The 23,314-nt window shown below is 47.5% G+C and overlaps 2 protein-coding genes across 2 annotated transcripts in view; both read right to left on the reverse strand.

Moving 5' to 3' along the window:
* Positions 1 to 9,309, reverse strand: part of lrpprc (leucine-rich pentatricopeptide repeat containing) — a 46,177-nt gene extending 36,868 nt beyond the window's left edge. Inside the window, exons 1-11 of the mRNA XM_019860325.1 lie at positions 9,100 to 9,309; positions 8,148 to 8,350; positions 7,897 to 8,019; positions 7,170 to 7,291; positions 6,951 to 7,009; positions 6,357 to 6,443; positions 5,971 to 6,097; positions 5,750 to 5,894; positions 5,494 to 5,651; positions 4,820 to 4,925; positions 4,633 to 4,740 (exon numbers count right to left, since the gene is read on the reverse strand). Of these exons, the coding sequence (XP_019715884.1) occupies positions 4,633 to 4,740; positions 4,820 to 4,925; positions 5,494 to 5,651; positions 5,750 to 5,894; positions 5,971 to 6,097; positions 6,357 to 6,443; positions 6,951 to 7,009; positions 7,170 to 7,291; positions 7,897 to 8,019; positions 8,148 to 8,350; positions 9,100 to 9,278 (1,417 nt within the window). The 5' untranslated portion in view covers positions 9,279 to 9,309. The remainder of the gene's footprint in view (positions 1 to 4,632; positions 4,741 to 4,819; positions 4,926 to 5,493; positions 5,652 to 5,749; positions 5,895 to 5,970; positions 6,098 to 6,356; positions 6,444 to 6,950; positions 7,010 to 7,169; positions 7,292 to 7,896; positions 8,020 to 8,147; positions 8,351 to 9,099) is intronic.
* A 236-nt stretch (positions 9,310 to 9,545) lies between these two features.
* On the reverse strand, positions 9,546 to 11,518 carry znhit2 (zinc finger, HIT-type containing 2). The gene is made up of 2 exons (XM_019860422.1): positions 11,431 to 11,518; positions 9,546 to 11,241 (listed from the first exon to the last, which is right to left on the reverse strand). Exon 2 carries the CDS (start codon positions 11,185 to 11,187, stop codon positions 9,640 to 9,642), a length of 1,548 nt encoding a protein of 515 aa, XP_019715981.1. The 5' UTR covers positions 11,188 to 11,241; positions 11,431 to 11,518; the 3' UTR covers positions 9,546 to 9,639.
* Between the last annotated feature and the right edge of the window lie 11,796 nt (positions 11,519 to 23,314).

The following is a 23,314-nucleotide window of genomic DNA, read 5'->3' on the forward strand; positions in this document are numbered from 1 at the left end:
ATACGTTCACTTTAAGTGCAGTTTTGTGACGGAAATATCCCCGCAGCTATACGACCACGTCCAGCACATACCAACCTCCCATGCGGCCTTCTGCAAACTACCTAAAAGTGCTAGAGTTGGCACACCTCAATATGCCGTGTGTATTTATGCTCGCCACTCAGGTTTGACAAAACACACACACACTGGTATCTGGAGCTCCGTTTCCGTATCCTCCCGGGATGTATGTGCTCACCTGGCAGTCTCGCTCTTTAGCTAAATAATAGAGGAGTCCCAGGCTTTTACACGCCATTAAAACCCGTGTCCGCCTGATAGCAGGTACGGCTACCTGAACCAGCTCCGTCCATTTATGCCCCCTCCGGTCCATATCGCTCATTCATCGGGTCCTCTCACTATCCATCTTCTTCTCTCTCACTCCCCCTTTTCCAAGAAAAACAAGCAATCTTCCTCCTTCTCAATGGACTATCGCTCCATTCAGCCATCGGCTCGTCCGTTCTTATCCCCCGCTCTCATCGCTTTTCCCACTGCTTATTTATTTATTTATTTTTATGAAAGAGAAGCAGTAGCTGCTGAATAATCCATCATCAATTCCACTGCGGCAGACAAACAGCAAACAAGTGAATGGAGACCTGGGGCGGGGGTGGGGGCGCCAAGTCCACACACGAGCTACTGTGGAAAATTGAACAGGAGCTATTCGTATCCACTGAAAACCAACCGAGGTGAGGCTACATTCAAATCCTGCTAGCAGTTTGAAAATTGCAAACTCCTTTCAAAAAAAAAAAAAAAAAAAAAAATGGAGGCAAACGTAACGCTTCCATTCCATTAGATGAAAACAGTTCCACAACCAAATTGCTGTAAATTATGGGTGACAAGACCTGGAGTTACACGGGAGTGGGGGCAGATTATGGCGATATGCGAAATATAGCGCGAGCTCATGTGGCATCTAGATCTCATGCAAGTGACGCGCTCAGCTTCGGGCCTTGTCCGAACAACTTTGTTTTTTGCGCAGGGCTTAGAAGTGAGTCCAGAAGAGGCGGAGGGAGGGGAAGTGCGGTGGGGGGTCCTCTCCAGGTCTGTTAGCGTGAAGGCTGACACAAATCCCGGCGAGAAGTATCAAAGTAGTGAGTTAAGGATGGCAGCGGTCACAAGATATCAGCGTCAGCTTCATGTCTGCAGGTTAACTGTCAAAAGATGAGAAGTGCGCGCCGAGCCCTGAGAGGAGCGGCGGAGCCAACCGCTCGCTGTCGTCTCTGCCCCCGACCTTGGACACGAGTACCTGTCACTTCTCCTCTTCGAACCCCTGCGCCCCCTTCTCTATGGCTGTGACTCTACAGAGGGGGCGCTCGATCTTGCGGCGAGGTAAAGACTGTATGGAAAATAACAAGCGCGCAAGCAAATGGCACATTCTTGACAGGAGCTTGGGGATCACAGACGACTATTAAGGCAACACCGTGAGGTTGCGGGTTTGAATCCCTGCCGCGACCTTCACATGTCCACCTCCTGTATCTACACAAGAGTCCAAAAAGTCTGAAAATGTACAACAATACAAAAGAGTTTTGGTGGTTGGGCGGGAAAAAGTATCAAGCCTATTCTAAGGAATAGAAAATAGCGTTATCTGTTTGCAAATGAAGAGAGTAAAAAGCAAAAAGTCGGCTGAAGAATAAATACTCAAGTGCAGATATCGGAAAACTCTGAGTTCAGCGACAAAGCACCAAAGTTCAGCAACCTTTCTTCCAACTACGACCTGAGTGGAAATGTGACTGTGAGAAATTTGGATGGACAGCATCAGAGAGTTCAAGGTGAGGCCGCATCAGCAGGCAGGTGCAGACCGGACAACACAAGTGCATAATATTCCCAACCCCCCCTTTTTTTTTTCCTCAGCAGAATCCTCACCCCCACCCTTGTTCTACCGCGTCAGAAGTGATCAAAAGTGGCGAGTGCTGACAAGCCATGACTAGCTGGTGGCAGGTGGGCAGTGCGGGCCGGCATATGCTTCCGCTAAATCCACACTTGATCAAATGCACCCCTCTCCCCCCCGCTGTCCTTTTGCGCTCCCCTCCCAATTCCGCAGCTTCGGACCGCTCTGCCCGCTAGTGACACCTGTGGACAAAAAGTGACACGGCGCTTAATATTTCATGGAGCGTGCACAGTGGGGCGCGTAATCCAAAGTGAATTCCCTCAGAGCGCTCGCATTTACATGAAATCAAGTCACTCTGCATCAGTCACATCACCTGCAAAGACCCCCCCTCCCCTGCTTCCTCCCTCTGTAAGACCCTCTCTGTCCACACACACACACACACACACACACACACACACACACACACACACACACACACACACACACACACACCTCCTGCAACTAGGGAGTGTGTGAGAGCGAGCGGAGGGGAAGCGGCTGCATCATTCATGAGGGTTAAGGCAGACCAGCGAGTGAACGAAAGAGCAGTTTCTCCACTTTCCCTCCTTCCGTTTTACACCGTGACGACTAAATGGACGCCTCCCTGGCGTTTGTGCGTCTCCTAAGAAGCCGCGGTTAGGCCTGTATGTGTGTGCGTGTGCGTGTGTGTGTGTGTGTGTGTGTGTGTGTGTGTGTGTGTGTGTGTGTGTGTGTGCGCGCGCTCGTGTGTGGTTTCAAATCATGCCTCCTTCTTTTCTACGCTGCCAAGTCAGGCGCCAAAGACTCACATTGACGAGCCGTCTCGACCGCACAAGAGGAGTTGATGCTGCGCGGGACCGAGCGCTTCCTCGTCCCTGTCAATTAGCTGACAGTGGCAAAATGCATCATTTATTAATCGCTCTAAAAAACCCCAAAGAGAGAGGGAGGAGGACGGCGCTTGGCAAACATCAAGCACTTAAAAGCCAAGCCGCCGATGCGCGTTTGACAGCAAGTCCGCTAACGAGCGGTGGATTCTGACAATGTCGGCTATCTGTCACCGAGACGATTCCACCCCTACTCCTCTTCCTCCCCCTTCGTCCTCCGAGCTGCTGCGGGACAAAAACACGAGGCTCGGCCGGGGAAGGACCGTCAAGTGGCAGCAGGAATCGTCTCCAAAAGTAGCTAGCCATTAAAACTGTCACCGGGAACAAAAGGCGAGAAACTTTGACGACGCCGTGACAATGTTTCTCACAATCAAGGAGTGTGAAGAATTTTCATCTAAAGCTCACTGTCACTGGCAAAAATATCATACTGTCATGTATCAAATGAAAATGTACAAAGAGGTGAAGTGAAGCAGCCTGAAAAGAAAAATCGGCCGTCAACGGACTTTGCGCTCACTTTTCACATGGCGAATCGTCAAAAACGATCAGCAAACTTTGATGCCTTTCTCTGTCAGGTAAATGTCGCAGGTAAGAAACCTTCCCAAGTTGGCATTGTCCATCCGTCTAGTGTACCTTTTTCAGACTGGGGCAAATTCCCTGACAGGAGCCCAAGAAATTTTGCTTTTAGGCCATCCCCCCGAGTGAGCTCTGGGGGTCAGATACAAAGCCAAGGTCAAGACTCCAGGAACGGACTGAACGGGGATTTCAAAGCTGAGGCTTGTATGGAGTTGTTCCACTCTTTTGAATCCATAAAATATCAGATTGTCTGAGTGTGTTCTACCATTAAAAAAAAAACAAAAAATAGTCAAACTCAAGAGAAAAAAAACCCCCGAAAAAAGCCCATCCTTCAGTGAACTCACATCGAAAAGACTGAGCGAGGTCTCAGAAATGCCGCAAACATCTGATGCCCTGTAGGTGGCGGTCAAGTCCACGATCCGGTTTGCCACAAAGATCAGAGGGCTGGAACAAAGCCACTCAACATTTTCACGGCCGATGACATTTCCTCAAAGTCAAGAGTGTTGTTGTTTATTGCGATTGGGAAGTTAGGAGCTCCTGGAAAAAAAACTTTGCCATCTCTTGGCCGAGCCCTCCAGAGAGCGCACGTGTTTGCTTCATCTCCTCTCGCTCAAACGCTCTCACGCGGGAGGGGGATCAGACATCTTTGCCCTTGGCTGCCCCGGTCCGGTGAAATCCGTCCCAGTTTGGGGGGGGGTGGTGCCATTAATATTTGAGGTGAAGCGCTCCTTTTAAAAGCTCTTTCTGCTAGAAAATACCCCTCACAATCCCCCCTCCACATTGCAAAAAATAACACAAATGGTTGCTTTTCAGATGGGACGTACAGACAGACGGTTGGCAGCTTGCTGTCTATTTTTGTCATTGCTGGGGTGTTACGGCAGCCCTTCCTTGAATGCTACAACTAGCAGACAATAACTCCCTTTTAAAAGCGCAAGCCAAGCAAGAGCTTTTTACCAAAATGTCGAGATTCAATGCACATGAAACAACCAAAAGGAAAAGGGATATCTACGTCGAAAGATACCACAGACGGGCGAAAAAAATAAATATCATTTCGGAAAGCATCCCATTTCAGGTTTAAGTGGCCCTTCCAACCAGACGCAGAATTCTGACAGGTGGTCATTTTTTTTTGGGGGGGGGGGGGGTCACATTTCTACTCATTCAAGTGTGCATGTGCATATAGAAATCACTGTGAGCATTTTTAATGTGTGTGACTGTTAATACTTAAACGATCATTAAAAAGAGAGCATTTACAATGCTCATGTCTTTCCTACATGAGCGCGTGTGCGTGCGCGTGCGTGTTACCGGCTGCGTTGTTGTCCTTCATGTGCTGTGCCAGCAGGGGCCAGAAGTAATGAGGTCTGATGGGCAAGTTGTGTTCTTTCATCGTCTTCATCAGCTCCAGAGACACATCTGCAAGAAAAGAAAGCAGCACTTAATGACGTGACCATGGTTTGGCGTTTCACAAGCTATTGTGTTTTCGGCGCCGTACGGGTCTTCTTGGCTTCCAGGGCGCAAGACAGCGTGAAAGGGAGCGGCGAGGCGTGCAGCTGGGCGTCCTGCAGCTCTTTGCAGTAGCGGCTGATCTTCTCCAGTGGCTGTAATGCAAACACAAACAACAAAACGGGTCACGACACGCGACAAAAGCATTCAGAGCGCAGGCGCCCGACAAGGCTTTCAAAGCGTTTCCCTCTTGACACCAGCGAATGAGCGACTTTCCAAGAACATTTGGAGAGCGAAAAGGATGCAAAAAGTAAATGTCATAAGCTGTTCATTTCGGCGACTGCTTGGTCACCAGGTCAAACGTATTAGTGTCATTTTACTGCGTCACACTAATAGGATCTGAGATTTGACAAGAGTGTCTGGACAGGGTACTTTGCAAAAAATGGTCCAATTTGCATCAGATCTGGGCAACATGACAGCTTCTGCGCGTGTTTGCTATACAGTAATGTATTCTGAAGTTTGACTGTTGCTTTCCTTTTATTAAAGATGGCGACAGTTTCATGACAACATCCTTGGAGGAAACCAACCCACACTTTTTTATGTGTCCTGGTACAAATTAACTACTTTTGTGGGAGGTAAGAAGAAGAAGGGAGCTTAGTTTCAAAACGGTGACCGGTGCCGACATCCTATGAGCCGGCTCAGTGAGCGAGAGATGTCAAGCACCGTGTCCATGTTGATGCAGTGTCTCAGGAAGAAGTTTCCCAGGTTGGCCAAGTCGGCGTTGACGTCGTCCGCCTGCAGGCTGGGAAACGTCCTTAGGATGAGGAAAGCCGTATCGTGGCGGCCCCGCGTGATGAGGCTCAGACACAAGTGCATCGCATCTGCAAGGTGAGAATCGTTTGACCATTTAAAGACAGTCACTCACAGCGCTTGCCGAGCAACTATTTGAAAGACGCGGTGTGGCATATCGCAGGCGCACCTGGGACGTAACCCCTCTCGTGCCTCAGGAGCGCCACCATTTCGGGGATGTGCTGCTGATGCCCGGCCTTGGCCAGCGTGAAGATCACATCCATGACATCTCGGTCCATCAGACTGCAGTCGGCACTCTCCGCCTCTTCCAGCGTCTGATGAGGACCGGGCATCCTTATTGAGTCAAATACTGAAGGGTAGGGTGTTCAATTTCAAGACAGACAGACACACCTTCTTCAGACTGTCCATGTCTCCCTTCTCGGCGTAGGCGTTCAGCAGTGACACAAACGTGTCGGGACCTGGCTCCATTCCAGCTCCCCGCATGACTGATGGAATGTTCTTTGCGCTCTCGATGTCGCTGTTACACGCACACACGACATTCGGAGCACGTTTTCCCACGCGCACAAAGCGTTTTGTGATGCTGCCAGTCAAACCGTTTCATTTCAAGTCAACAAAAATGTTGTTGTTGTTCCGCACATCAACACGTACAAGGGTTCGTTTCACTTCATTTGCGAGTTGTGGTAACAATGACATAAAAGCAATTATTTCATTTAGGTTTTTTTGTTTTGTTTCTGACAATATTGGATAATTACAAAGACAAAAGCAGCAGCACTCACCCTGCCCGCGCGTGGCCCGTTATCAGCGCGTCGAAAACGGCTTCGGTGATGGGGAGGTCTTTGCTCTTCATGAAACCCAGAATGGTGCTGGAAATGAAGCGAGCATAACAATTCATGGATGGTGATTCTGAAATACGTACACAAAATATCCTCAACAATTCCAAAGGCTTGAGTTGATAACAGTTGCAAGGAGCCTGTTTGTGACCATTTAAGAGAGGAGTGATCCTGACTCGAGGATACGAGCTCATCATCCTACAGCCCTCCGCCACGAGGCCAAGGCCCAGTACGGCGACAGCTCCGCTTCACTTTTGGCTTTGGTGTTTTAGACACTTTGAAAAGAGCACATCGTCACACAGCCTAGCTGTGCCAAATCATGGGCAAAGATGCTTGATGTAGGGGGCTGTTCATATATTAACTAACCCACTCTGATGTCACAATCTGGGAAAAAAAACATCAGAAGGGCTCGCTCGAGCACATTGAACAGAAGATTGACTTGGCTGTTGCAGACAGCCACTGCTGATGCCCAGCAATGAATTTTCCAAAAAAATAGCCCCTCGAGAGAGAGCAGAAAATACTGTACATCCACAAGCTCACCTGGCACCTTCAATGTCTCCATTTTGGCAGTAGGCTGCAATGAGTCTCTGGTAGGTAACCTATAAATACAAAGGACCGAACTTAAAAACAGCCGTGTGCATTAAAAATATGTTGGAAAATGTGCAGGAATTTAAAAAAAAAAAAAAAAAGTTCTTATTTTGCCAACGGCGGCAACAACATCCGTCATGTCAGTGGCTGTTTCCTGTGCTTTCGTCTTACTCGGTTCGGCAGGACGTTGGCAGACTCCATCTTGGCCAGGAAGTCGGTAGGCGAGAACTTGAACTCATTCTGCAGGTACACCTTCAGCAAGGCGTTGTAGTGACTCACGTCATATTGCGCACCTTAGGGAATAAGACAAAGCCCACTGCTGCAATTGCTCGAGTCTACAATAAGACATTTTGCCATGACGCCACATGTACGTCCGGGTGTGAGAAAACGCATTTGAAAAGTCGGCGATGGAGGTCTTTGGTTTCCAGTCACGTACATCTTGGGATTTTCTCTGTACAAATATTTTCCATCTCCACTCAATTGATCTTCCTTATTTGCACGTTGCACTGGATTTCATTTCGTCTTTGTTGAAACAAATCCCCCAAAAAAAGGTATGGCAACAGGTTTTGTCATCACATCAGCATTTGCCACTCATTTTTTTGCCACCTGGAAGGATCTTTGCACCCAGTGTTACAAACATTCCGTGTTAGTCTATACATTATAATAAGGTATAATAATAATGTGGATTTTTATTGAGGCTGATACCGATTCCAATAATTTGGGAGCGGGAGGAAGGGTATTCAGAATGTCATCTGTAGAGAAGAAAGTTAAAAAAAATTTTTTTTTTTAAAGAACCAAAAAAGAAAACTTGGACGATTTTTGCTCATTTTAAGCGCTAATATCGGCCGATTAAATCGATTTCAGCAAAAAAGTCCATTGTGCGATTCCTCTCACTCACCCAGCTCCTGCAGCTTCTCCCAGATGCGGTGAGCCAACTCAGTGCGCTCGTCCAGGCCCATTTCTGGCAGCAGAGAGCCGCAGCTCCGCAGCAGTAGCAGGGCCTGGTTACCACTCGGATAACCTGCAACAATACGGAGCCATGGAAAAGGCAACATGTATCTTTGGAGTGCATAAAAGAAGCAAGACCTTTTACTTGCACTTCTTTGTATTTGATCTTAAATTGCAGGTGTCTATGTCTGCCGTAGCTACCCGCCCTGGAGATGTCGTGGAAGATGCGCAGCAGCAAAGTCCTGGTGATGCGACCGGTCCTCCTCACCGAACTGTCCAGCTTGGCCAAGGCCCAGTCGAACTGCTGGGCCTGTTTGGTGCGCACGGCCACGCTGAGCTCCTCCTTCTTCTCCGCGGCCACTCCGTAGCTGCGGACGCATCCCGCTGCATGTGGCCGCGCATGACTGGAGGGGATGAGTGGAGGAAAGCAACAATTACATTCAGCGGTCAAGATTATGACACACAACAATCAGTCACACTTACATTCCCACCAATGGACAATTTAAAGCAGCGATACCGGTCGGCTTCGGCACATTTGTGTCCCATGAGAGCTTGTCAGTAGTGCAGTGGGAAATTATGACAGTTCACAAACATAGTTACCACTAGGACACAGGCCTTCAAATCAAGCCTTTTTTAACCTTTCCTCCGTCACTGAGTGAAAAACTCTCTTTCTCGTGGAGAAAATATGAACTTAAATGTGATCGGCTCATCAGTGACTTTCCACTGACATTTTTTGGCTTCATGGTAAGATGCTGCGTGACATAAGCAACAACATCAATGATAATTAGTCTGTGAAAATTAAACCCTATATTACCTCGGTTCATACACAAACTAAAAACTATGGTAATAACTATCTTGCAAGTGTAAACGTCCACAAAAAAAAAATCTGTGTTTTAATGTTTGATTCCAAGGGACCAAAATTCTTGTTACGTATGTTAACCCGATTTCCCAACAGGGTGCCTTTAGATTTACTTGATACTAAGCCACGTGAGCAACAGTAACAAGAAACGCTTTTATCGTAACAGCATTACAAGAACAGATTTGTCAGGAAGAGTACGAATCATGGTTGTTTTGTGGTTGTCATTGAGCCTCAATGACATCAGCGCATCAGGCTAACGCGCGTGGTTGACGGGTACCCAAGCTAGTAGCTTACCTGGACGCGTTCTCCACACTCGGGTACGTCTGTCGGGTCACAAGTCCCGTCCTGGCGACATCAATTCTTCCGCTATAAAGCCGACTGGGCGGCGGTCCGGTTCTTCTGGTCCCCGCGATTTGTAACAAGCCCGAAGGCGAAAACTTGAGGAACCGGGTAGATCTCAAGAGCGCGGCCATGTTTGCTGTGTCGCAGAAGGAAAAGACGAGCGAGACTTCCGTTTTACGTCACCAAAGCACCGCGAGATTTGGCACGCAATTTGAACTTGCCATTGAAGCACAATATGTCGCATTTAAGATGGTTGCCCAAACTATGATTTTCTTATAAAAGCAATTGTCAGTAATATGTACTTTCAAGCCATTCTTTAAAAAAATAAAATTATACAAACTGAAATTAAACTTAAATCGTTATAAAATTAGAACAAGGGATGTCACAAAACAAATAGGGGTTTCACCAGTTATGCACTTTATTCATCCATACAAGCATACAATTATTCACATTTTTTTTTGTTTATTATATCACAAACCTTTAGAAAAGCTGTTAATTTAATTCCTGTATCAATGTACCATGAACTTTCCTCTTTCCTTTTTTAAAGCTCTCCGCAACAAGCATCTTTGTTTCCTCCACACTTTTCCTTCGCCTCGCTCGCTGACTGTGCTCGTTCCACAGCTCCAAAGCCAACCCACGAGTACGACGCGAATGATCCAGCGTCCAAGCCTGAAGGAATTCACACTTCTTGGAAGCCAGGAAGTATTTCTGCCTCTTTGCACCTTCTTCTCCCTTCTTTGAGAGAGAGGCTCTGGCTCGAGAGAGCGCCGAACGTATCTGACTCAAGGCCGCCAGGATGTATCCTGTGGCGTCCTCTTTGTCTCTACCTGTCAGGACGTGAGCGGTGGCTTCCACCGCCAAGTCTGTGGCGTGTGATTCTTGTTTGTGGAGGTACCCTCCTCTGAAGATGAGTGTCTCTCCGCTGTGTATGGCCTGTTGAGCGGAGTTGAAAACCTTGCTGGAGCTCAGCGCCTCAGACAACGTGAGCATGGTGTCACAGAACTCAAACAGGAGTGAGTCAGCATCACCGTTGAGGAGCTGCAACGTGAAAGTATAGCAATAGAGAGCGTTGATCACACTGTAGCAGACCAATGGAGATGGATTTGGACACAAGGAACTCAGTTTGGGGATTTGGGCAAAAATCGCAGGAACGGCAGAGACCGCAGAGCTTGCCGTTTTATCCTTGCTCTTATTCACTTGTTGGTCTGGATTCTGAACCCCCCCCTCCAGCAACTCCACCAGCGTTCTCCCTGCCTCGTCGTGTTCCTCCCACCACGGCCTCCACACGGGGATCAACCCGCCCAGAGCACCCCGCCTAAGCAAACCGGTGAACTTCTCCTTCTCCCCGTTGTCAAGCAGCGCCCACAGCTCCTCTTCTGAGAGCTTGTCGAGGTCAAGCTCTGACAGATTTCGGGCCACGCTTTCCGACGGCTCCTCATCTGCTTTCTGGTCTCCAATCTCTTCCAAGGTTCTCGTGATGGTCTCGATCTCCCCCATACTATCTTCTTCCGATTCCTGAAGCTCAGCTAATCTGGACAGCAGCTCCACAGCCTCAACGCCGCCGTCTTGCTCCACCCCGGCTTCTCTTAACACGCTTTCCATTCCTCCATTTGTCACTTGAGCCTTTTGTCTCAGTCCGAGAAGAATCTCATGCATTTTCTTCTTTCCCTCTTGGTCTGTTGCCGCCATGTTTTTCAACTCCTCAAACACAGCCTCCTTGTAGAACTCCTCTGAGCACACCGAGTGATCCGGGCTGCGGTAGCAAGCCACGCCGCAGTAATGCAAGTTGCACCTAGGGCAAGTGTAACACGCAGGCTTGCAGTTGCACAGCATGCACACTTTGGAGAGCTTTCCATCAGCCGAAGCCTGAGTGATGAATTCCTTCTGTCCAGAAGACGCCCCTCTTCCGGGGAGCAGGATTCCATCTCTGCTGGCCGCCCCGGCATCCTCTGCTTCCTCCGGCCACTCGTCCTTAGGACCGATGTCTGTCAGAAGAGTCCTCACTGACCGAGGAAGTGTCCGTCTAATTATTGGATTCATTGTAGTCAAAACAGAGAAGGAGAAAGCGGCGTCTTCACCGCTCTAACCGAAAACCTGAGATATAAAACAAAGGAGACATACTAGATCACGTGCCGCATAACCAAGTCAAAAAGATGCATTTAAAAATCATTAACGCCAGTTGCAAACTCGGCGAGTGCTACAAATTAAAGCATAGACACGTTTCATGCCGTTTATGACATTTCTACACCCACTCGGGGCACTTAAAGTGGATCTTTCACTTACCGAGATGTATTAGCAAACACGTCTATGCTGTACGGTCGCAGTGAATCGGTGAGCCGCCATCTTGGATTTTGATGACGTTTTCTTAAAGCACCAGTCACCCTTCTGTTGCCCCGCCAACATGTACAGGTAGTACGTAGTACTGCATAGGTTCTACAAAAAAGAAAAAGAAAACCGTTCATCTAGGGTTTAAAGTAATGTTAGAAGCAACTATAAACATTTTGGGGGAATGGGCGTTGATTACGCACAGATTTTCACAATTCGCAATGGGTTTGGTCTATTCAGAATGACTGCACCATGCATATCGGGATGTAGTTAAAACGTGGCCTCTAGTTTTAGAGTAATAAGCACACTTTGAAACATATTCAGTCTGTCTCACACAGTTCTATCTCTGTCCATGTGTATATGCGTCTCCCTGACGCTGCTTTGTGTCCACATCTCCCACAGGGCTCTTTGCTTGGAGGTGATGGTCTCCTGCCGGGGAAGTCAACCGCAGTAAAGGTCACGCAGGTGGGGGGATGTCACATGGTTGTCCACCCCTCACTGGGCAAACGGGTCCTCGTGATGCCTAACACACCCTGCGGGCGGAAGACAGAATACGACAAAGGGGGCAAAGGTTGACGTGTGCCATGCTGTCTTTGCCCCCGCTTGCCCTGCCCCTGGCAGCTGTGCCAACATTCCTGGGCACACTGCTGCCTTCTTGTGTCCCATTTGTCCCTCTCTGAAATGTCCTGTGACATTGCAACTTACTGGGATGCAGAAGCTTGGTTACTGGCAGATAGCGCAATTATTTGTCAACACATTTCAGTGAGGCTACATGTGAGTGCTTTATTAGTGAATGAGTACACAGGATGCAAACAAGCTTTGTTTGAGGTTTTTTGTTGTTGTTGTTGATTGAGAGCACTCACTCAGGGCCCTGGGCAACGCATCCCAGGGAAGGTTCAAATATTGGATGTCTCTAAAATATTAACCTGAGCGATTATCTTCTAATGTGCTAAGAGTGTTTCATCCTTCTTCTGGGAAAGCAGTCAGGACCACATTGGTGCATGTTGAACTTGTCCAATAATTACGCACATACTGATACTGGGGCCTAATTCCAACCCAATTTCCCTTTTCCAACCAAAGTCAAAGGCCAGGACTGTGTTGAAGATGTTCAATATTTGAAGCAGCGTACATCCCAATAATCAAGCCTAAATGGTGCCCTCAAAGTCATCAAAGGTCTGATTATCACATGTCCCCAAGAGATTATCTTGAGCGATTATCCTTTTGGTTTAGGGTTGTACATAAAATATACGTAGCAGGTGAATGGAACACTCTAAATTGTCCCAAAGTGTGAGTGTCAGCGCGAATGGTTGTTTGTCTACGTGTGCGCCCCGCGATTGGCTAGCACGCGGTTCAGGGTGTGCCCCGAAGACAGCTGGGAGAGGCTCCAGCACACCTGCGACCCTCATGAGGAGAAGCGGATTAGAAAATGGATGGATGGAGTACAGTACAGGTAGTGTGTTTTGGATGGGAGGTGTGTAGTAGTCACTCCCATTTGCCGCCCTTTTTCATGAATGAAGCCTGGAATGTTAGCTCAACCTCCCCACCCCCACCCCCCGTCATGAAAGCATCAATGCACTCCGTCAATAATTCAAACGCCCGGATCCATTATTCACTTAATATTTTGTCCTTCCTGCTCACAGGATGCCTTCGCGCATGCACAACCTCCTCGTGCTCCTTCCCTCCATTGACAAGCTCAGCACATGTAAACACATTGGCCGCGCTTGCCGCCTGCGAAGCGCCTCCCTTATGCACCCGTGCGAGTGTGCGCAGTGCATAGTAGCGTGAGATGTGCTGAAACACAGGTGGAAAGAGCGCTGGCCTCTCAGTGACCCAAACTGGCAGAAAATGGAAAAAGCACATGGAAAACTGATGATGCGATATGTGCTGATCAGCCAGAAGATGAGGGACACCCAATTTGGATTGACGCTTATCCTTCTGAAGATCTAGTTGATTTTCAACATGGCCTCAAACTCAAAATACATGTATTTTAGGCCCTCCAAAATGAGCAACTCCTACTGAAATGAGCCCCAAGTAGGGGCAGCGTGCACAGACGGGCGCTGTGGACCTCCGAAGGGATGTGGGCAGAGCATGGCGTCAGCGTTTGTTGGGCCCGTCCCAATAGGTGTACACTGTACAATGGCCCTTCAGCATACCGACGGCTCTTTCCATCAGACACAATGGAAAGGCAACGCAAATGATCACGCGTTGGGTGTCGAGCTGTACTTTTCACAGGTGCACCCTGTGAAAGCTTTGGGAATAGCACGTCCGACCCAAGCGACACACTTGGTAAAACCGTCGAGTTGTCACATAATGTTGTTTGGAAAGTGGGGGGTGGGTGGGGTTCTTCTTCACAGGCTCTTTGGCGCAAATATGTCGTGGAAGAGGCTTAACCTTGAATTTACCAAAGAGGAAGGCAAAGGAAAAGACGCAAAATGGAATTCAGCCGAAACACACAAAAATACATTGGAACTGTGCAGGATTTCCCCAGGACATTGGTGGTAGTTTCACTGCTTCATGGCTGAATTTTCAACTGAATAAATCTGTCGCCTTTTTGTTTTCTTGAGGTTTTTTTTCCTTTGAATGATTTAACTTCACGTGACTGCACGACCACTAGTTTTCAATTTAAACAGCCTCATCGGTGTGGCTGCAACATGCAAATGACTTCATTGGCCAATGGGGCACAAATGATGCCTCAAAGCATCGTATCGGTTCCGATTCTTGTGTGTCTTCTGGTTAAAATGTACATATTTGAGGGGGAACAAAGATGACCCCCTAACCCACAAAAAAGAAAAAAAAAATCAGTCGGGAGGGCCCTCATGAGGGTAAATAAAATTACCCCCCCCCCCCAAACACCCATTTCACCAATCGACACGAGATTTGGTGCACATGTCAATCCTAACAGGACACAGAAAAGTCTCAAGGAGTCACTTATGAAATTAAACAGGCAGTGGTGAAATGGAACAGGAAGTTGGCCATTTTGCATTGAAAAACCGTTTTATTTTTTAAATATCTGTTTCAATACAAGTGTCTCCTCTACATCTTCTCATGAGTGCCTTCCCTCCGTCGCTTCTCCATCACAGCCTTCCCGCAGGAGACGACCCGAGAGCACCAGTGTATCGGTGTACCTCCGACCGCCTAACCTCGGGCCCTCCCTATCCCTGCATACATGCAAAGAGGAAGCAAAGGAGCGAAGTGGATCCGTGTCCCAGAGATTGGGTGTCTGTCTTGACGCATCAGGAAGTGAGAATGTGACGGCGGCCCAACAGCGGGAAGGCTGTTACGCGTAGCGGCCGACTGGGCCTCAGTGGACTGAGGTGTCATACGTGTGAAGATCACAGCTTCACGCTACTGGCGAGTGGGCTGGATGCTCCAAGTGGTTGAAATGGCGCACAGAAGCGTGCTGTGATCTGTCCTGTGTCTGCTGGGACTTTAAAAGCTACCTAGGCTGGGTTCACACAGCATGTCCTTTTCCAATTTGCTGCGAAAGCCCAACATTTTCATGTCCCGTCAAGTCACTGAGCTTTCGGCCTTTTAGCCTTTGACAAATTTCAAACTCAGCTTTTTCGACACACGTTTAAAAGAGAAAAGAATAGAATAGAACTTTACTGTCAGAGGAACAATGGAAATTGGTTCGTCAAAGTATTGGCTACTCCCGTAGAATGCTGATATCAGCCACCGATATGAAAGGCGAAAAAATGTACACATTTCAACTTTTTTTCTAACCTCATTTACAAATAACCTGGCCCGTATGCCCCTTAGAAAAAAACAAAAAAGAAATAATATGGCCCTCAAGCACATGTAGGCTACCTGGTGGAAAATAGAAAATGACTGCAAGGTAAAATATGGCAGAACATCTTTGGCAAGTGCTTCTCATATCCTACGCGAAAAGATCACACGGTGCAGCCTCACAATAGGGTAACCGCGTCACATTTTCAGGGGGAACGGGGAAGCTTTTGGCATTTAGGGAGAAGAGGGGCAGGCGGGCGGCGTTTTTTGGTCGCAATAATCACACACTCTTGCTGTGTTAGTGTCGCCTCAAAAAGGTTGTGCGTTAGCGTATTTGACAGCGCTCCGGTCCTGGCTGTGATGTTGACGTTAGTGCATGGGGACACATCACCCAAAGCACAGCAAGAGCTGTGGGGGGAAGGGGGGGGCAGCGCGTCCTAAGCTTCCCAAATAATCTGATCCAATGGAGTTGTGCATTCGACACATCTGCCAGCACGGAACGAACGGATGTGGACGGCCAAGCCCAAACAAACGAGAGTATAGACGCACAGCCGTCATGGTAACGCGTGACCTCACAGACCGAGCGGCAAATAGCTCGAGACTTCGTATCGTTGGTTAGCATATGCCAGCTCGTGTGCGCCAGGGCGTGGAATGTCGCCTCGCATCAGGGGAAACCGCCTGCCATCGCGCTCCGACGAAGGCGCCTCGACAATGTTTTGGGCCTCAAAGTCGTCGGCCTCGATTGGTCAAGGGGGCATTGTTTTTCCGGCAGGGGTTTGCAAACCTTCGAGAAATTGCTTTTGCTCTTGAGAAAAAGTTGCAGGCACTGACAAGCTAACGCGACGAAGAATAAAGGCTACTTTCCAGATTGAAAACTAAGGTTAATGTTTGGGTGGAGCAGTGGGCTTGATTCCTTGGGGAAAAAAAAAAAAACAGGCAAGAGTCTTGCAACATTTTGGCCAGCCTCACTCCCAAAAATTTGCTTTTGGCCATCTTCAGGGGTCATACTGGATCTGGTCAGGACCAAAGTGCAACTCCGTTTTTATTTGACATCTGTGCGTAGATTACGTCGGCACCATATTTGCATAGGGAGCTCCGACCGGCGACCTTAAGCCACTTGCGAGCGAGCGCCAATTCGTCTCTGCTCAGTTCATGCTCAACAACCTCCTGTGCCTTCCTTTCGGAGTCCATCCTCCTGATTGTCAGCCCACTTTCTGACGTCCACCAGCCCCTTGGTGTCTTGTCCATCTGTGTATCTGTCTCCTGTCTGGCCTCCAGCCGCTCCGTCCCTAACCTATGTCTGCTCCTCCAATCTGTCCATCGCTCTTGTCTTCATCCTCTGGCCTGCTGTCGATGCGTGTAGCTACAAAAATTGTGTGTGTGTGTGTGTGTGTGTGTGTGTGTGTGTGTGTGTGTGTGTGTGTAAGCGGAAGGGGTGTGAAGACAGCTGTCACGCTGTCTCAGGATCATATGATGGCTGTCAGACATGCTGTAAAGTAACTGGCACCCCCCCCCCCCCCCCTCCCTTTTTCTTTTCCAGTAGCGCATACCACACACATCACTTTTGCTTTTTCGATCCTTTTTTCAAATGAAAAGATTGAAAGGATGTTGCCGTGTAAACAAAACTATTGTGCCACATGCATTTGAAGTAATTAGGTCACCAATCTTTATGTATTGTCCGAAATGATTGAAAAGATGACATTTTTGAAGGGTACCGAGTGGTGTTGTCCGACTCCTATTTAAGTCATTAAACAAGATCCATCTAATAAATTGCCTCTCGACTGGCACTCGTAGGAGGGAGCACGTACACTAACTCCTACTCTGGCATCCCTTCACTGGCTCCCTCTACATTTGAGAGTTCTGGCCCCACTTGAGCTCTCGGAGCTCCTCTGCACTTGCCCGGTGCCTCGGGTCTGCATGGGACCAGGCACCATTCGCGGTAGCGAGAACTAAATGGAGGCTCTGAGGGGATGGAGCCTTTTCCATCTCTTTGGAACGAACGCTGGGCAAGACCCCTCGCCGCCCATCCCTCAAACTCCTCTGAAAACTCATTTTTAATCTTTGGCTTTTGACTCGGCGTGAGACATGATTGTTCGTTTGAGTGTTTTTGTGCTTTCCACTGTCTTTGTTATTACTTTCTTATTTGATTGTTTTGTTGAATTAGTTTTGCTCCATGTACAGCACTTTGTCCACAGCGGTGGTTGTTTTATAGGGCTCTCAAATACAGCTGAGTTGAGTTTGGTTGGTCACCGGAAGGCAGGTAGGTGGGTCACCGCTGGGGTAGGTCGATAGGTAGGTATGACTCCTTTGTTGTGTTTTCTCATCGCCAGTCCAAATGTAAAACCAATGCGCGCATCATTGATCTGTTTTGGACCATTCTGTCCGGCTAACTTCCTTCAGGTCGGCGGGTCTCCGTCAGGCCCGACGGAGCTGTCGTTTCGGCTTAGCGCGGGCCCCGGAGGTGGCCGAGAGATGAATAAGTGACGAGGCCGCATATTGGACTCATCTTATATGTAGGGAGGCAAAACAACCACAACCGGGTGCTTGTTTAGCTCTTTATATGACAGAGAGCCCGACTTGACATATGCACACAAGCACTTGCAAGAGACCTGCTGCCTTTCGTACTGAGCTTCTAATTAGACGCACACACACGTGCGCACACACTCACAGTGGACCCTGGAGAGAGGCCTCAAACCTGCCTGTCAGCTGCAGTTAGATCACAGTGTACTGGGTTCACAACACACACACACACACACACACACACACACACACACACACACACACACACACGCACACACACACACACACGCTTCAGAGGGAACTTATGCTTCACATGAATAATTTATTTTCAATAAACTGACTGAACTGCCCAATCATCACACATCAACATGGAGAACTTCATGTAATTCATCCGCAAACACATTTGTGCATTGGTCAGGAGGTCGGCGGGTGGGCTGGTGGGTCAGTCGGCAGGGAGCTAGAAAGTAGGCGGATTACCGGTAGTTAGGTCCAGAGGCATGTAAGTTGGTTGGTAGGAGGTGCTTCGGCATATTGCAAGCGTGGTAGATTAGTTGGTGTTGAGATATGGAGGTGAGTGCGTTGTGAGGTCAGCAGGTGGTGGATAGTTATGTCGCTAGGTGGGTTTGATCGCTAGGTAAGTGGATAGGGAGGCAGGGACGTGATTTGGTAGGTTGGTAGGTTGGTTGATTGGCTTGCTCAGTAGGTGAGGTAGGTACATAGATAGGTGGGTTGCATACAGAGGTTGGTACTAAGGTGTGGTAGGTCGGTAGCAAGATAGGTCAGTCGATCAGTAGGTGAGCAGGTGAGTCACCGCGTGTGATGTTTGGTTGGTGGCTAGCTTTGTCAGTAAGTCTTTATTTACCATGAACTTTGAAGGACTCACAAGGCAAACCAGTGTCGCTCTTGAACATGTCATTACTGAGCAAAATGAACATTCCTTCCCTCGAGTACGACGGACCAAACACTGCCAGCTCAAGCTGGAACAAACAGAGCAAGACCACAAGCGTGAGGATGAGGAGCAAGAGGAAGAAACGCTGGCCGGCCTTCTCCTCTCGCCTGCTCAGGGAGAAGATCGTCCTTGCTTTGGTGAATGATTTCTTCCGGCTGAAGCGTTCCTCCCGATATCGTTCGGGGACCGATTGCTTGTCGAGTGCCGGCATTCCCCGGGTCACCTTGGCCGACGGGGCTCAGGCAGTCAGCCGATCGATGCCCTTTATTGCCATCTGACTTGCCATTCAGGTTGCTCTTGTCACGAGAGGTTGTGCAGAGCGCGGCTCTGGTCCCTCTTCAACTTTGGACGCAAACATGGTCGAAGCCACTTGGTACAGCGAGAGAGTTGGAACGAACTCTAGAGGTAAAGGATCTTTACTGAAGTTCGCACGATCAAGAGTCTCGTACTATTTGTTGCCTTCAGTTACTTTTTTTCTTCAAATTGGTCAATTGAAACTGCATGATTTAAAAAAAAAATACGATCTCATAAAATGATCGGATCGGGCATTGTGACTGCAACGTTGTAAAATACTCAATTGAACAAAGCCGAATCATTAAAAAATACAAGCGGTTCATTTCAAATAAAATGAACATTTAGATTCACTCGTTCCCAATCAAAATGTATTTTATTTCAGATTTTACATCCACATTTTTCTTTCCTTTTTTTTAAATCTACGAATGAACCGGCCCATCTGTCCGTTTCAAAAATCAAATGTGGCCCTGGAGCACAGAGGCTGGCCTACTCCTGCTTCCAAATTCTCTGCCCAGTCACGAAGCAACAACACTTTTAATTTTATCTGCGGTTATATTGTTCTCTTTTTGATTGTAAAGTGTCCTTGAGTGTTTTGAAAGGCGCTTATAAATGAAATGTATTATTATTATTATTATTATTATTATTATTATTATTATTATTACTTTTGGACTCCTTCTTTCACCAAAGCTGGGTTGCAGTACCGCTCTCTGGCTCTAGGTGGTAGTGTGGCCCCACTGTTGGAGCAACTGGCCATCCTGTGACCGCGATGATGACACAAGACGATGCCGGTGAACCCGCTTGAGTGACACTGCTGGGGACGGCGCTATGACCGTGCTTCCTTCGGGAGGGGCTGAGGGCGTTTAGTTACACTCCGCTGCAAAGAGTACAAAGTGCTTATTTTAAGCCACTGTCTTAGGATATACTGCATGGTTTGGATAAACAGGTACTTAGGTAGGTAGGTTGAAATGTATGTCATGAGGTGGCTCGAATAGGATGGGTGAGTAAGTATGTAGGTCGGTTGAGGTCATAGGTTGGTGGCTTGGTGGGTACACAAGCATGGATGATCTCCAGCACCTTTGACCATGTTTAACTGCCAAATTCACTCGCTTGAATGCGGCCACACACCCTCTTCTAGAATAGGCTCCAGCTTGGCTACGAGAAGAATTTGGTTACTGTATGTGAGTTGAGGGGTTCATTGTTTTTAGTGGACAGCTCTACTTTAAGGATGGGCAAAAGGAGAGATTTGCTTCGCATTTGCAGTTGACTGCTGGGAGATGCTGACACTGGCTCATTTGCATACTGGAGACTGATTGGAAGACAGCCGTCCCACCCAGCGAGCAGGCAGCAGGCCTATACTGGAACGCTGAGCAGAGCGAAAAGGGGACATGGAGCCGAGTCGAGAAACACCTTGATTCGTCTTACATTTGTGGCGGCAAGCGAGACATTAAGACAGGAAGAAGTGGAGGGAAGGAGAGAGGCGGGAGATCATAAAAATATGTGAAATATCATGTATTCGGGATTGGTTTGCCCCTGTCTAGACCCGGCCGGTCCTGGGGTACGCAGCTGTCACGTGGCACCCACAATCCACCATTGGTGATTGGTGTTGGTAATCCACTCAAATGGGTTACTCACCACCACTGACGCTCGAGGCAACAATCAGACCACTCCATTCAGGAAGTCCAAAATAGGGCGGAGGTTACGAACCCCTTACATGAGGCTCTCTCGCGTGTTTCACAGGTCAGGTGATTGGAAATTGTTGAAAGTGTTTCATTAAATGACACATTTTACATGATTTATGTGAGGACAATGTAGGACCACCTTACTACAGATCGTAGTGAGACTTAATAATGCTTCAAATAAACTGTGTGCCCACATGATAAACTTGGGCTGGTTTTATTTGTGTCATAAGTCTCGATTCAATATTTCTTTTGACATATAGGGGGCTTGAATTTTGAAACCTATCGACATCATGTAACGTATTACGATCCCATGTTTTGGACAGGTGTGAAACTGGTTTGGGGCACCGTGTGCATGTCTGATGTTGTTCACTGTGCTCCAAGCGATGCAAAGGGAGTTTGTGTGAATGCTCAGATGCACAGAAAATTAGAGAGAGAGAGAGAGAGAGAGAGAGAGAGAGAGAGAGAGAGAGAGAGAGAGAGAGAGAGAGAGAGAGAGAGAGAGAGATCTCCTTGATATTCAGTAAACAGTTGGTTAATGACTCTAATTCCATGAAGAAGGTGGAGCATCTTGCCCCCTTCCCATAACATGCATTCAAATGTATGCTACCTCATTTTTCAAGCATATAACCAAGAAGTAGATTTGCCCTTTGCCCCCCAAACACACACGCACACACACACACACACACACACACACACACACACAATACTCATTAAAAGAGTCCTCAAGAGAGCAAGTACAAAAAAAAAAAAAAAAACAGGAAAAATGTCATGCAAATCAGACGAGCGTTGTACATTTGCGGGCACAATTTGCCAACAATTATCGTTTCAACCCGTCTCCTCGGTAGACAAAAGCAAGGCGCGCCCTCCGAGGAGGCAGGAAATCAGCTTTTCAAGAGCTCTTGTGCTTGAAGAGCGAAAGGGCAAGGTGAGGCGGCGTGATTGCTCGGTGATTAGGCCCGAGTGGAAGGGAAGCCTCACGACCGCCTGCGGGTTCCTCCTCTTCTCTCTCTTTCTCTCTCACACACACACACACACACACACACACACACACACACACACACACACACACACACACACACACATACAAACAGACTGCGCAATAAACAAAGAAAAGAGCACTTGACTCTCTGTTGAGCCACTCGATTGTTTTAGGGAAACATCATCAAGAAAATTGATCTCGCCGCCTGCTTCCGCACACGGTGGTTAATTAAAGCAGCACGCCGAGTACAGCATACAGGATTTGTATACATTGTATCGTAATAACGCAGTAGCGGAGATTGGACTAATCCAAGCAGACTGTTTACTAGCAAAAAAAAAAAAAAAAAAAAAGATCCAAGTTTGGTTTGTGGATGACCTGCACACCGTTTTCAGCGCCCAGAAAATGCTGATATCTACAAAGTAAACATTTTCAGTTACTCGATCGACTTCCTGACCTCAATCCGACAACATATGTTCTTCGATTGAGGCCATCGGTTGATTATAAAATGTCGCTGAGGGTGGCAAACTTATTGCCATCGGTTTTAAAGTTGAAATGTGTCAGTTTGACCCATCACATTTCATGCGTATGACTAACTGTGAATCCCAAGATACAACATCGGTGGCCCGGACGTGGATGAAAATACGGAACTCTTCATTTGCGCAAGGCAAACTTAGATTACAAGCAATCACACTTGTTTGACGGTTTGCGGTTGCGAAAGGTTTATTTTGAAATTCTTGAGTTATGGTGTGTGAAATCAATGTCTGGCACATTCTTGACTTTACGCCATATACCCAAGGACCATCCTCTATTATTGATGACCTACTTAGCGTTGCAAACAAGACACACAGGCGCCAACATGAAATACCTCTTCAATGATCAGCACACGCTGATGTCAGTCAATGATCTGAGCATCACATAAGGGAGTGTTTATGACCCCGAACGGGGAGCGTAACTGTATTGCTGCAGCGGACCATTATTTTATGCGTGCTTGTTATCTGTCAGTCATCTGGCTCATACAGAGAGATCACCTTATACCTTCCTTCCCGGTCGGCTAAGAATAGCTCGAAAGCCTTTTGATGAGGGATCTCACTTATCTCCTAAGTATTGCAGGCCAACTGAAATAGAACATGGAATATAATGTCATGTAAATAATGTAACAGCAGGAACTTTTAGACATGTACATTTAGGGAACTACCCACAACATGATGTACAGCTACACAATAAGGTCCAGAAAACGAAGCTTGGTGCAGTGCGTTCCAACAATTAAACGGGGATCTTAGAACCAAGGTGGGCAAAGTATGGTCTCTGATGTCGGACTACGGAACTGTAGCTGAGTTTAACGGCTTCGGGAAAGCAGCCTCGTGGTCCTGTGGGTTGAGTACTTGATGATCTATCGATTTATCTATCCATTTATATCCACACATATACAGGAGTACATACATACAGAGTACACAAACATAAATCTGCACGTTTTCAATGTTTTATATCTGCTCTATTATTTATTTTGTAATGTTCATGTATTTCCTTTCGCGTTGTGCTTTGTCTTCTACTAACTGTAAAAAAAAAAACATAAATAAAGGTGTTTCTGTATTTTACAGAATGTATGGCTCTATTCTAGAACTAGTGAAACAGGGTCTAAATACTCAGTGGGAAAGTGCGATGTAAACGACTTTCCAAATGTTTATATTAAGACAC

The sequence above is a fragment of the Hippocampus comes genome, unplaced genomic scaffold (genome assembly GCF_001891065.2).
Source record: "Hippocampus comes isolate QL1 unplaced genomic scaffold, H_comes_QL1_v1.1 scaffold39, whole genome shotgun sequence".
NCBI lineage: Eukaryota > Metazoa > Chordata > Actinopteri > Syngnathiformes > Syngnathidae > Hippocampus > Hippocampus comes.